The 13,720-nt window shown below is 42.5% G+C and overlaps 1 protein-coding gene across 6 annotated transcripts in view; it reads left to right on the top strand.

Annotated features, from left to right (window-relative positions):
• LOC147332468 (neuronal-specific septin-3-like) overlaps positions 1–13,720 on the top strand; it is an 81,184-nt gene that overhangs the window by 23,323 nt on the left and 44,141 nt on the right. For 3 of the 6 annotated variants that reach the window (XM_086289043.1, XM_086289046.1, XM_086289044.1), the window contains one exon: positions 8,943–9,659. In XM_086289043.1, coding sequence (XP_086145169.1) covers positions 8,943–9,659 — 717 coding nt within the window. The other 3 variants (XM_086289042.1, XM_086289047.1, XM_086289045.1) reach the window with 3 other exon arrangements.

Here is a 13,720-nt window from a genome sequence, read left to right as displayed (position 1 = left end):
TGACAGAAAAGGCAAAAAATGAAACTATATTTTAAGCGCTCAGGAAGCAGGAATTGACCGTACGGCTGCGAGGTGAACACCTGGACCACCTCCCCCCTCTTCCTTTTCATCTCTCTGCCCCTGGCACACAGATTCCCCCTGTCATCTCTCCCCTCCCACTCGTCCTCTGGCTGTGCTTCCCCTTTCCCTCTCTCAGCAGCTTGTCCATTCACAGCTCCCTCTCCTCTTCCCCTTTTCGCCTAACCGGTGGTGGTTACAAGAGGGATGGGTGAGGCAGGCCGACATCTCTCCCCCACGAAACCGTTTGCCAGTCTCACTAGATGCCTCCTGTCTCACAGCCATCAGGAACGCATCCACACTTGTCCAGAGCTGCGTCTCTGTCAACACGAGTTTGCTCGTGGTATGTCCTGGGAATCTCTCTGCCTCGCTCTCTTCCTGTCTTTAGGTCTTTAAACCACCGGCTTACACAGTGCAACCGAGCGGAAAGATAAGTGGCGTTCAGAAAACAAGAGGTGTGCTCCAACCATGTAGCTCGAAGTCATGCTTTCAGACGGTCCTCGCTCATGTGTAACACCAGTATAATGGCCTACTGTTGGGGTTGTCAGTGGTGCATGTGTGTGTGTTGTCCGTGGTTGGGCTAACTGTGTGGTAATACCTTTGTGTCACCACCATGCCCCGTGATGTATTGCTCTGTGTGGCTCATTGAGCACAGCATGGCACCGATGCAGCACGGGAGTCCTGTGGGAGCCGATATGTATCAGGGTTGGAAAAAAAATAACTACAAGTTCTCCTCTTACTGTAAGTGATAAGATTTCATTATAATGAGCTCATTTGTTGGTACATTTTTTAACATTGTACTTCACTTGAGAACAGCTTTTGGGCAGTCTGCAATCAAAGGGGTTTTGATTTGAAATTTGCTGTAAGAGGAACTTTTAAAATCATAAGCAAGGAAACTTTAGACACAGGCATCTCCCCCTTAAAGGTTAGATGATGCTTTTGTCACAAACTCTCCTTAAAGCCAGACTCTGTGACTTTAGAGAGAAAAAGTAACACACTTCTCTGACTGAAAAGATGAATTTTAAAAGCAACACAACACACCCTTTATTCCCTGAGGGGAGTTTAGCTGCCTCAACTTTACTTGGACCAGTGAGATCGAGTCAGCTAGTTTTATTTTAGCATAGTATATTACACCCCGCTTGTATCTTGTAGCCACAGTTTTAGCCTCCCCTGTCTCAGGTTTTACATCATTTTATGATACAAAGACCAGCAGTGGTAGTTTATTACTGTGTAATAAGAGTCTGTTGCCTTTTCTGTAATCTAAAGTGGCACGTGGTGAATGGTGTGCTGCAAGAACTTTTCACTGTAAGCCTCCAAAACAGGCCTGCATCCAAGCTTTTGGTCTTTTCCGGTTAAAAGACACAAGGCTGGGAATGTTTAGGATTTAGGTCAGTTGGGGGTGATTTTAACCACCACAGATCACACCTACAAAGATTGGAAGAAGTTTGGAAAGCTTGCATTTTTCATAGTGATTTCACATCTCTGATTGGGTTTGGACCCATCTTTCCTGGGTTCAGACCTTAAATGCATCCATTGCACTGACTGGTACTGTGACATGAATCAGGAATTTCTCGGTTAAAAGACAGTCAGCCAGTTTAACAGCCAAGTAGTGAGCCAATCGACATGACTAACGCTGTTGTTGAGCTGTTCAAAAGTGTTGCAAGAGGTTTGGGGGAAATCAAACATGCTTTTCTACAGAAAACAGAGTTGAGACGACGTCAAGACTGAACATGGGAACAAAGTGTAATGAGCGCTGTAATAATAGGTTAACTTTACTTTATCTTATGTCAAATATGCTAATTATTAATATGCTGACAAACCCCAGTGCTCTGAGATACCATCTTCGGATTATGTTCTTTGCTTGGATGGGATGGAAAAAGAGTTTGCGCTGTGTAATCCGGACAGTAACAAGAACGTTATATGTATCAGTGTGTGTATCTGCCATGTCACTGGTGCTGGACAGTGAGTGTGATTCAGCCTGCCACGCCCTCGGCTGATGACACCATTGAGAGGCTGAAACAGACAGAGGAGAGGATTTACTCGCCCCTGAGGCTGGTGACCTCAGCTGTGACCTCAGCCTCCCTAACTGACATAGATCATTGACCGGGCCACTGGGCTCCTCTTCTGCGAGCAGATGGAGCACATGCACACAAACAGACACACTTTCAATTCAGGGTCATCGCAAGAGATCTGTGCTGTCTTTTCTCTTGGGAAAAGTTGGCTATTTTTCTGTCTCATAGCCAGATATACCGTGATTTAGCGATTTCTGTCTACTACTCTTGTCTCTCTGCATCTCCAAACTGCATGTTAAGGGCATTTGCTTGTCCAATGAGAGGAAATTCCACAGGAGTACATTTCTGCGGTGGGTGAAAATGTCGGGGTAGGCCGGAGAGGAGGAGTGGATCAGAGCACAGCCGGGTTTCTTTTTTTTGTGCATGGGGCCCAGCCTGCATGGCACTTTTTTTTTGTTTTGACAGTCGGTGATAAGACAAAGGAAAATCTTATCTCGAGCTAAGAAAGCAGGCTTTTATAAACAACTGAAAGAAAAGCCTATAGATATATAGTATGCCTGGTATGTAATACAAAAAAAAGGTTAACATTTACAGAATTCATGGGCTTCGTAGTCTCTGTTTCATCGTCTGTGCGGCAGTTTTAACAATCTGTTTCTAAATGAGGCGGCCCACCTTGTTCTGTGGGATAATTCTCGTTAATGGTGACAGAAAGAAATCCGACGAGGAATCATAGCAGGAACTTAAATGCCTGTCAAAATGAAAACAGTCATTATACAGTAAGCCAACTGCCAATTACATGTGGCTTTGGATTTTTTCAGGAACCGTGTTAGTTGGTGCTCTGTAGCCAGCAAAGCGTTGAAACTGTGCTACAAAGAAACAGATACTGTATGCTGGGCTAGTACGATATTGATTGCAAGCATTAAAGCTCAGTAGACACACTAAACAGAGAGTGTGTGAGAGGAAGGAAGTAACTTTCTGACAAAAGGCTGATGAGCCACCCTCAGGAGTCCCCATCCTTATCAGCACTATCAGGCTGCTCTGTATTCACCAGCTCCAACAGGTTTCCTGCTAATGACGCCAACTGCAGGGGTGCTGCTGGAAGCCACAGAGGGTCACTCTGCAGAGTGAACACAGCAGGTCTTTGTTAAGTTTTAAAACTAATCCTAGTTTTTTGTCCCTCCCAGTTGGACATGACGAGTAAAAAAGCTGCACCTATTCCAACCCCGGGCAAGATCCGAGAGTTATGAACACACTCCATGCTACAGCTAAAAACAGCTAGTCTTCGATGAAAGATTTTCTTTGACTAAAATGTTTTTTTTTCCTGTAAGGGAATGAATAATGTCTTTGACTGAGATTCGTTAAGGACCAAATGATCCTATGCCAGCTCTTTCAAAGAAACATTTTGACCTGCAGGCCACCCTGTCTTTAAGAGAGGAGTGCAAAACTCAAGTGCTCGAAAACAGTGCTGTAAATAAAAAATGGGCATGGACAGCAGAATTCACTGTAACTCGTTTGTGTAGGCGTTTGGCTTTGCAGAGTGAAGGGTTATTTATATGCAACCTACAGACATGTGCTTACATACAGCTGTTAATAAAACAAAAGAAAAACAACAGCATGCAATGCTGATTGGTTAAAAAATGTGCAGAAGGATGCTATATGTCCCTCAATGTTATCTGCATCTTAGACATTGGGGGCAGGTGGATGAGCATTACTGTTCAGCAGCTGGCTTGTGTCCAGCTGATTCATCCTTCCTACCACTCCCTGCGAGGGGATGGAGGTACTTGTTGGTTCTGGGGCAACAACCATAGGTTTTTCCATACTCTTGGTTTACGTATCTATGTATTTTATGCAGTTTTTCTTACCAGGGTGGTTGGGGATTCATGATTATTTGTCCTGTTATTACATGCATTACTTGGCTGAAAGATGAGCAAAAACACAAGCAAGACTATCCTACACTGTCTTTTCTTATATATATGCTGCCTCTGGTGACAGTAAAAACTACAAGATGTACATAAATGATGGTCTGTAAAACTGTGTAGGACCGATGCACGGCCATGCTGCCCCTTAATGTCACCCAGCGTTTGGCATTTTGAAGCATTTACTTTAACACTTTTGTAGTTTCCATCTTGTTCTTTTGGAGCCAACAGTGACCAAATTTGGATGAGATGGGGGACTGTGAAATTTGGCAACTGTGGCTCAGATGATAGAGCAGGCTGTCTACCAATTGAAAGGTCGTTCCCAAACTCCTTCAGTTCACATTACCAAAGTTGAATGTGTGTTTTATTGGGTGAATGAGACTTGCGGTACAAATCAAGGCTTTGATGATCACCTGCATAGAAAGACTATAAAATCCTGGTTCATATACCATTTACGTTGTGCCACTTGAAGAATTGGTTAACAAGCTGGGTGTGTGTCTGTACGGGGATATCACATCGATACATACATGCCCAAGTGGCGTAGTGGTTATCATGTTTGCCTGTTACGCCAAAGATCCCTGGTGAAAGACTGAGAGGAGATAGAAACCCAGCCTCGGGGAGGTGGAAGTTAGTGTACTCTTAGTGCCGGTCTCAGGGCCTCCCATGGTGGGAAGGTTGCATCAGGCCGGACATCCGGCGCAAAATCTGTGCCAAATCAAACATGAAGGTTTATCTGCTGTGGCTTCCCCTTGGGAAATAAGAGAGCAGTATCTAGTGTGAAGTAACAGGCTGCTAAAATATCTCTAAAGTTGAATCTAATGTTGTAAATTCTTCTTTAAAGTTGTAAAACTATAGACCTCAGACCTGGCTGCAGCATTCGTATCCACTCATTGTCAGCGTAACAGCACTCCGGTTTGACATTACTGAGCAGCTCCATTAACACAATGGGATGTGCCTGACTAGTTGAATATGTTTAAAGTTAGTTAAATATCTCACATGCTACATTTGCATGGAGCCAAGTATTGCTATTGTAGTTGGTTTAAACACCTCAGTAGGACTAGAAAGGTCCAAGCCAAGTAAAATTTCAGGGGAATAAGTGTAACTGATCACATGAAAATTGTAACAGGTAAACAGTTTAACCTGATTTGTCTTTCTTTGGCTGTGTTCTTTCTGCATATGGCAACCTCTGCAAGCTGAAAATTTGGTCTTTGATAACACTGCTTAAGTAGAATAAATACCTGCAACTTCTTCTTGGAACAGGTGATAGATTTCCACCTTCAGGGAGATGATCGTGAAGAAGATAAGATAAGGAAGGTGACCTTATCTTGTGATGGAAGATGACTGCAGGCCATACTCATCACTTTTTTACGTGCTTTTCTACTTGAATGCGTTGGCACATGAGCGTGTTCAGCTCAAATCCCAATAAGCTGACCCAATCAGAACAATGTCAGGGAGAATGAAAAATATATATAACTGGATTCTTTTTGATGACCTCAGCTGTGTTTCCTGTGACTTCACAAAAAAAGTCTTCAGTTGAAATAAAGTAAATATTGTTTTTGCATTAGCAGGATCTTAATTCGGCAGGAAACAAGGACAGGGACTGCGGGAAGCTGCTGAGAATTGCTAGCAGACCAAACCACCAACTCTTCTGCAGCAACTGTATGATAAAGTAGACAGTACATGCACAGATACAAGGATTATAACTTACCCTCAAGCATGCTGGTACTTTGTCATGTGACTGTCTGTTTGGAGGTATGCTGGTGCTCTAATTAGGTTTTGTCAGCTTGCTCACTGTCAACCTCCAGATGACCAAACTACCTCTCGCTGACCTGTCCAGCTCATCCGCTGTCACGCTCAGAGATGCGTATCGAATGTGGTCCTCATTCGGTACATGCTATGCTAGAGGAGAAGCGTCATGTGATTTTTCTGGCAGCTTAACTATGTTTCAGTGCACTACATGGATCCAGCCCATGTCTGACCGAGTGTCGGGTGGAAAACATCACGCTTGGCTCAGTGTCTTCCTTATTTGGCAGTTAAGGTTGTGAGAAGGGTTTCCAAGATTAATAGGACTCAGAAACCTGCTTTAAATTCAGCTCAAATGAGAGGTAAAAAGAAGGGGTTGCATTTTGTTCCCTGTTGGGGCTTATCAGTCAATATCTTTGCTTCGTTGGAAGGTATGTGATCAATGCTATCGCCTCAGAGCAGCAGCAGCTTGAAGCCATCACGCATAGGAATACAGCTAAAAACGTCACACGCGCTCAACGCCGTTCATGTGTAAACATGCAGGCACATAAGGAGTCACTGAGACATGCAGAAGTAATGGTGCCATCGTCTTCACACCAAAAAAAGGGATTAATCCCCACTGACCGTCAAAACAACAAAAAAACCCAGTTGTGTTTGCTTTACTTTAAACACACACGCACGCGCACATGCATGCACATCCAGTGAGAGATAACGCAGAGTAACTCAGCTGACAAGGCCACTGTCTCCACAGTGTCTGTGAGGACGTCACTGCGTTGGCTTTGTGTCACCACAGAGCGCACTTTCAGCGCCGTTTCAGGCAAACGGGTCATTACTGTTTATCAAACCAGCAGCCAGATGCAGTTTTAAGTCATCTTTGGCGTCTATTTTGTGCTTACTTTTACTCCTCGGCCTCTATAAACAGAGCGAGTCATGTCCACTAATTTAGCCGCTTCGTTAATGGTTCCCCTCCTTTCCATTTCTGACAAGAAATTCCCACCGCATTCGATTAATTTAACTTCAGTGTGACTAGTGTGCCATCTGTGTGCTTGTACTTAAAGAAGAACATCAGGCATTGCTACCCTTGCTTCTGAGAACATTTCAAAGGCCAGTTTTCTCATTATTTCTACACAAAGAGCTTGTTGTCAGACACAGATGAAATGATCGCAGCGATGTATATTTCATGCTTTAGCAACTCAAAAGGTCATTACCGTTGCAGACGACCAGCTAACCCAGCACCTCGTGGTGGGCAGTGTTATTTGTTAGTTTCTTCTCGGTACACGCTGTGATATCAGACACAGAAACCTGCAGAAACATATCGAGGATGTGGAAACACTGAGTTGGGGGAAAGAGAGGATTCTCCCATGCTGGTACTTGGCTCGTCAGCTTTGAAACACGCCAGATGCCTGATCGGGCTCGGGTGTTTATCTGGGACAGGGGCTGTGTTGGTCCAGATTTTAGTGGCTGCTCTTGTCTCTGGGCCGAGCTGAGGTGAGCCAGGTGTCACCATCGACATCTGACATGCAGCTCACTGCAGTGAGGAAAAAAATGCAATTTATCAACCAGTAACAACACAGCTGCTGGTGAAATACTGACTCATTCAAAAGATATGGAAGGGGCTTACTAGTTTGTCAATATACACATTTGGATTTTTCAGAGCAACTTTTGCTCTGTAGCCTTCCTCATCTTTGTTTTCAGGAGCCAGAATTGACTATATTTAGAAAAGAGACTGATGTGCTAAGTCATTGCATAGCTACCAAACTGCCTGTATAGTCACATATTTTATTTGTACAACATTTTTATTTACTTATTTTTATTTTATTCTTATGATTTTCTAATATATGTCTTATTGACTTTTTCTTTCTGACCCTTTTGTTGCTGTAACGTGTCTATACCATTAAAATGCTAAAATTCCACTCACCAAAGCAGGATCCAAGTTTCTTTGGCATCTTTTCTTGAACTAACAAAACTTCAAAACATATTACTTGCTAAATTCAAAGTAGTCCAAAGGTTCCGAGGCTTAGTTTGGTGTAGAATAAATGGTAATATAACATAAAGTAGATATAAGAAAATATTTCTATATTTCATTGTTAGTTTATTAGTGAGAGTTTTGTTTTAAATAGATCCTTTAATAAAATCTATGGAAGCTTATTTTGACTACTGGGGAAAAATACAAGTAAATCAAAATTTCAGGTTATTATATCAGTATTTCGACTTACTAATTCAAACTTCTAAGAAAATCATTGTAAATTGGGAAAAGTTTTATTATGTAAAATAAAAAAATAAATGCAAATTCCAATCTGAATTTTGAGATAATAGCAAAAGGAAATTTTCCCTATGGCAAAAATAAAATAAAAAATAAATAAATTACAAAATCTTGATACTTCCGGTAGAACATACGTCAACGCTTCAGAATTAAGTGTCACGTGATCAATCTGGGCTCTGACGACGTCATCCTGATACGCTGTTCTGGCTACAGGTGCGCGAGGCTCGCAAGAGATGTGTAGGTAGCCGGTTAAACTGAACTCTTTCCTTTCAGTGGCTGGGTGTGAGTGGAAAGCTCGGCAATCCTATTAAAACGTGCTTGGTGGGGAAAAAGAAGTATCTTTATCGAGTGAATTAAACGCCATGTTATCGCGCTATATGAAGCGTGTCAAGTCGAGTAAGATGAGTTTCTTCTGGATTTTCTTTATTTCATTTCAGTGGTTTGTTAGCTAACCAACTCGTTAGCTGATATCCTTAACATTGCGCGCTGCATTTCGTTTAATAACTTATATGTTTCCGATAAAATTGATTATTTTCTCTATAGGTTATTGTTCAGCATGTGTTTTTGCTATTATTGTTTAAACCTTTGTTAAAGTGGTAAACCTGAGGACTTCCAGGCCTCTAGAGCCTCTGGTTTTTCTGCAGTTTCCCCAGAACTTTTCAGCTTCAAAGAAAAATGTAATGAGTATTTGAAATAAAATTTATGGTCTAAAACTAGGCCATTAAGTACCAGAAATGGATGTAGGCTCTATAGAGTCCTGCTACAGGGTTGGAGAGGAAGTGATGAGCATTATTGTGTCCTCTGGCTCTCATGTTTTCTTCTTTATTTGTGCTTTTACTTTCTTTTTGCTCCATATGATAACACTGTAATGGTGCAACAGTGATTTAAGTCCATATCTGTCAGCTCAGGCTGTTGTTTCTTATGTAACCATGTTTGTTGTTTGTCTTTCAGCGCTGAAACGCTCGTTTGAGGTGGAGGAAGCGGATACATCCACACACCCATCGCCCCTGACTCGCCGGACCACCAACCCCCTCCGCTCATCCACCTCCTCCACATCCAGCCAGCGGAGCTACGACTTGAGCTCCCGCAACTCTGATTACTCCTCCACCAGATCTTCACCCTCTGAGTCCTCCAGTCTACGCTCCCCGAAGACCGGCATGAGGCGCATTGAGTTGTCAGGGGGTCGTAATGCTGATACAGCCTCTTCCCGCCGTGCCGAGATGTCCATTGAAGTCTCCTCCAAGCAGATAGATAGCTCGCCCAGTGCTGGCATCACCCGCTTTGGGCTCAAACGGCCGGAGGTCAGCCTGAGCAACAGGAGCACCTCCCTGGAGAGCTCCTCCAATTCCTTCTCAAGCACCAGTAGCAGGCGAGGGGAGCTGAACATGACGAGGACCCACGAGCCACCCGCCCCTCCCCGGAGGATCGACTCCCAGATGGCCTCAACCCCGGTGTCTAGGATCCCCGAGCCTCCCCAGAGAAGGGCGGAACCCCCGTCGCCCAACCTTAGCCCAGTTGATGTGGCCTTCAAGAGGCCAGAGGTTCCTGTGGAGAACAACGGCCACCAGCCGCCTGCACCCGTCACCCCCCTGCCTTCACCTGCAGAGCACCGGGTGGAGAGGGTGCAGTCGCCTGTCACAGAGGCGTCCGCAAGCCGACCAGCAGACAGTGAGTACCTGCTCAGTTGGGCTTGTTTTCCAAACTAACCCCTGTGTATGATTTATAGAAGTAAACTCCTCAGTGAGATCAAACAGTTTGTTTCTGATTTCTTTGTTTGTTTGAAAGCGCCACCATATCTGATTTTCACTTGTTTCTTCCGCTTGACTGTTTCTTCTTAATTTTATCTTGCAACACACTCATAGTCATGTTAAGAGGAGGCATACAGCTCACAGTCCTTGTGAGCTTGTCATTATAGACTATCTAAATGTAGGTCAGCGAGGGTGATGATGAGAATCCCAGAGCTTCTCCCAGGACAGCGGTTACAAGAAAAGACTCAGGCAAGCGGTTGAATATGTTGGCTCTCCCTGAACTTAAGTTAAAAACTTATAGCACTCACAGTCTGGTTGAAGCCTTTGTAAGTTCAGACAAGCAGGCAGTTGTAGTTAATTTGGTCTGTTATTTTTATAAGATGCATGTGACGCGGGAGGAAGTCTGGTAGCCGCTGTTTTTTGACCTTTGCGTGCGGTTTGTGATTTCTTCTCCTTTTTTTTTTCTTCTGTGTATTCTCTGGATTTTTGTGACATAAACTCAGTAGGATATTTGCGCAAGTGAATTTATCCCTGTCTAGACCACTCAGAGGCTTTACTTTTCACCCACAGCTGACTAACCTCTCAGATGTGGTACAGGGATGATGCCAAGCCCAAACTCGAGCGTCAGATGTTTTTCTAGTAACTTGTGCCTTTAAGTATTGGTTTTACTGAGGGAGAAACAGTCACTTTTTGGACTAACCACTCAACCTGACCAGTTCAAGTGTTTGATGTTGATCATAACATGATTTGATGGAGGACTTTTTAATTTGCTTGACCATTTTTGAGCAATCGATCAGGGGAAAGTGATGACAGAGGTTGGTTAGGCAGCTCATCCAGCATGTTGGTTCATACCCAAAGATGACACATTACTGCCTTTGAACTTTTTCTTATGTTCTTTTTCTTTCATCACATTATCAGGGAGAATTTAGCGCTACAGTAACACTTTCCCAAAAACTGAATGTGGATTTCCATGAGGCACTTTCTGGATATGCCTCATCATTAATGGATTAATTAAACCTAATGTTTAAGGTTAACCTATGACCTTTTCTTTACTGCCACTCTCAAGTCGAACTGCTCCCCCCCCCGATATGTTTGTTTAACCCTGTGCTTTAATAATAAATGTCAGCCTTTGGAAGTGTCTGTTTTCAGTTTTTGAACTGTCATTGTATGCTTTGTTTTTTTGTTTTTTTTGTTTTGTTTTTGTAATATTCTTCTTGGCTCTTGGTTTAAATGGAAGAAAGCATGTGTATTTGTGCAGGACGTTTTTTGTTTTTCAGTTTATCGCTTATTTTGGTTGTTTGCTTTCCTATCTTGTCTAACTAAAACAGCGCATCGCTATACTGGTATGTGTGTGTGCGCCTTTGCTATCTGGAGAAAGCTGTGCTCATAGGTTGCTGTCACTGCTTAAGTAGCATGCAGGCGTAGGCGGCTGGGAGGTGGTACATTCCAAATCTGGAGGTCATAAAACATTTTACATAAAAATAGAAAGCCTCCAATTTCCACTTTTTTACATGGTGTCTCGCCTGTTTTTGACTCTGTCCACTGTTTTTCCCTTGCAGGCAGCTAGAGATTTATTTTGGTTGTCCTTCTACCTAAAGATATAAAAGACCTTTAAAACTTTTGTTTCTTAGATACCAGCATTGTTGTATCATTCAGCACATGTGCATTCTAATTATGTAAAATAAGCAAGGAAACGGGAGAGGATTAGATCTCAGCTTCTGCCACATTTGGCTCAGATTACACACTTCCTGCTCAGCCATGCATGTGGTGGGAGGCCCTGCAAGAAGCTTGGGAAGCTTCCAGCAGTGAGCAGATAGGAGGCGGAGAAATAGTCTAGAGTTTGTGGACAAGAAGGAAAGAGAGAGCCAAATGCATGGAGATGTGAAGCGTGGATAGAGACGATGTGCTTCCTGTAGTTTGTCTGCAGGGAGAAAACAATATGAGAAAAGCCCACTTTTGGCATCCCGTCATTTGGAAATAAATCTAAACAGTTAGACCACACTGGTTCAACATCGTGCCCAAAACCAGATTTTAATTACCATTTTCTCAACAACTCCACACAGCTTTGATGCAGGCCAAGCATTTGTTTTTGTTGGTAAATATTTTGACTTATTTTGGAAGGGGAAAAGGGGAATGTTTTCAGTTTGTTTACTTCTGTTGCCGCCTATGTCAGGTCTGCATCCAGTTGGGTGTCAGTGTTTTTTCTGAGACCCATTAGATTATTACTTAAAGCCTCTTCTGATTTATATGAAGTGGGACGTACTCACCTTCGGGTGTCAGCTCATGTATGTACATGCCATGAGTGCATACATTCATCCTTGTGTGGATGACGAGGGTTAAGAATGCCTCACGCCCAGGGGAGAGTGACTGATGGACATGCTGATAGGTGATAAGAAGTTTTGTGGTGGCTGTTCGAGAGCACAGGAGGTAGTAATGACATGCTTTGTGTCGGCTGATTTGTCGCCTGTAACGATGAGCAGCTGTATTCAGTCTCAAGCAGGATGTGATCTCATGTTTACCCACAGAGAGACACACACATGCACACTCATTGTGTACACAGCTCAGTTTCCTGTTCCTGGCCTTGACCTTGATTTGTTTTGTCATGGATGCTGCGATACATGTTGCAGAGTCAGTCAAATAGGCTTTGTTTTGCATAAACTTACTGCAATTTTTTTTTCATATTATTTCCAGATTTAGATTCAGTTTGTGGGTTGGGATGTCTGTTTGCATGCAGTTTCTCCTGCAAGTTTTATTTGCAAAGGGCGTTATGAAAAATATCTGGGAAATTAGTCAGCTGCTCTCACCGTGCATATTAATGAATGATAGCGAGGATTGCCACAACAACAGTAGGCACCTTTTCAGAGAACCAGCTGCTATGGAAAACTTGACAGGAAGTGGGTTTGCTAACACATTTGCAGGACTTAAAATTTGAAATAGTAATCTAAAGAAACTCTGTATGTAGTGGAAGTGTGTTCAGCATGTATGCTTTGCTCCCTGATTCACAAACAGCTCAATGTAAAGGGGCAGTTCAGAAGGTTTCTTTTTTATTGTCAATGCAGGCATCTTTACATGGACAAAGGGATGATCACAGTTCAAGGCAAGGCAATACAGAGTCTGTCCTATAAATTTGTATCTGCTGCTTATATAGCGCAAAAGAAAATACAGTGAGTATGTGTTTCATGTGGAAGGACTGTGTAAGAAAAAAGAAATACACATAAATGCAATAGAATTCAAACTGTGGATGCAAAACAATGCACCCCTCAGTAATGTGTTTTTGAGGGGGATACTGATTCTAAGTTTAAATATCACATTTATCTGCTGATGATGATGCCTGCAGCCATAAACAAACCACAGAAGTATCTTTACACCGATCTGTTAGAGGTTTTGCGACATAAATTGATATTTAACAATTTAAAACCTGTTGGAGCTCTATGATTAACTAACTATTGCATGCAAAATCATTTTCTATATGGCTCAAAGCCAGTTTCTCCTTACTTTACTGCAATTTCTTGCTGTTGACATACAGCACACAGCTGCGTAGACCTTATATAGGATGTTGATTTATTGGTCTGTTTCTCAGAGAAAACAACAATGGAAGACCAAGGCTTGAAATCCCTTTAAACCTGCTGCTTTGTGATTGTCATACATTAGTTTAGCCACTGTGATGCATACAAACAACAAAATAATATCACCACTGGTATTTCCTGTCTTTTTGCTTTAAAAAATGATAAATAGCATTATTTAAAAATTATAAGTGGTTAAGTAACAATGTTAATCAGTGCATATTACATTTGGTGTATTTTAAATTTTACACCATTCACTTTTATTTATTTATTTTTTTTGTGCCTCCGGTCTTCTTTGGATGCCTCACTCTGACAGCAGCGAGTTTGTACAAGTGTCTTTTAAAATGCATTAACTTAATGAGAAGAATTTTCACATCAGATTATGCATAAATACTAGAAAGTTTGAAAGGAGAAAAAG

Source organism: Aulonocara sp. 'chitande type north' Nkhata Bay, linkage group LG4, assembly GCF_057382095.1.
Source record: "Aulonocara sp. 'chitande type north' Nkhata Bay isolate Kocher_YH1m ecotype deep benthic linkage group LG4, A_spYH_male_GT1.1, whole genome shotgun sequence".
In the NCBI taxonomy this organism is placed as follows: domain Eukaryota; kingdom Metazoa; phylum Chordata; class Actinopteri; order Cichliformes; family Cichlidae; genus Aulonocara; species Aulonocara sp. 'chitande type north' Nkhata Bay.
This window is presented reverse-complemented; position numbering and strand designations above follow the sequence as displayed.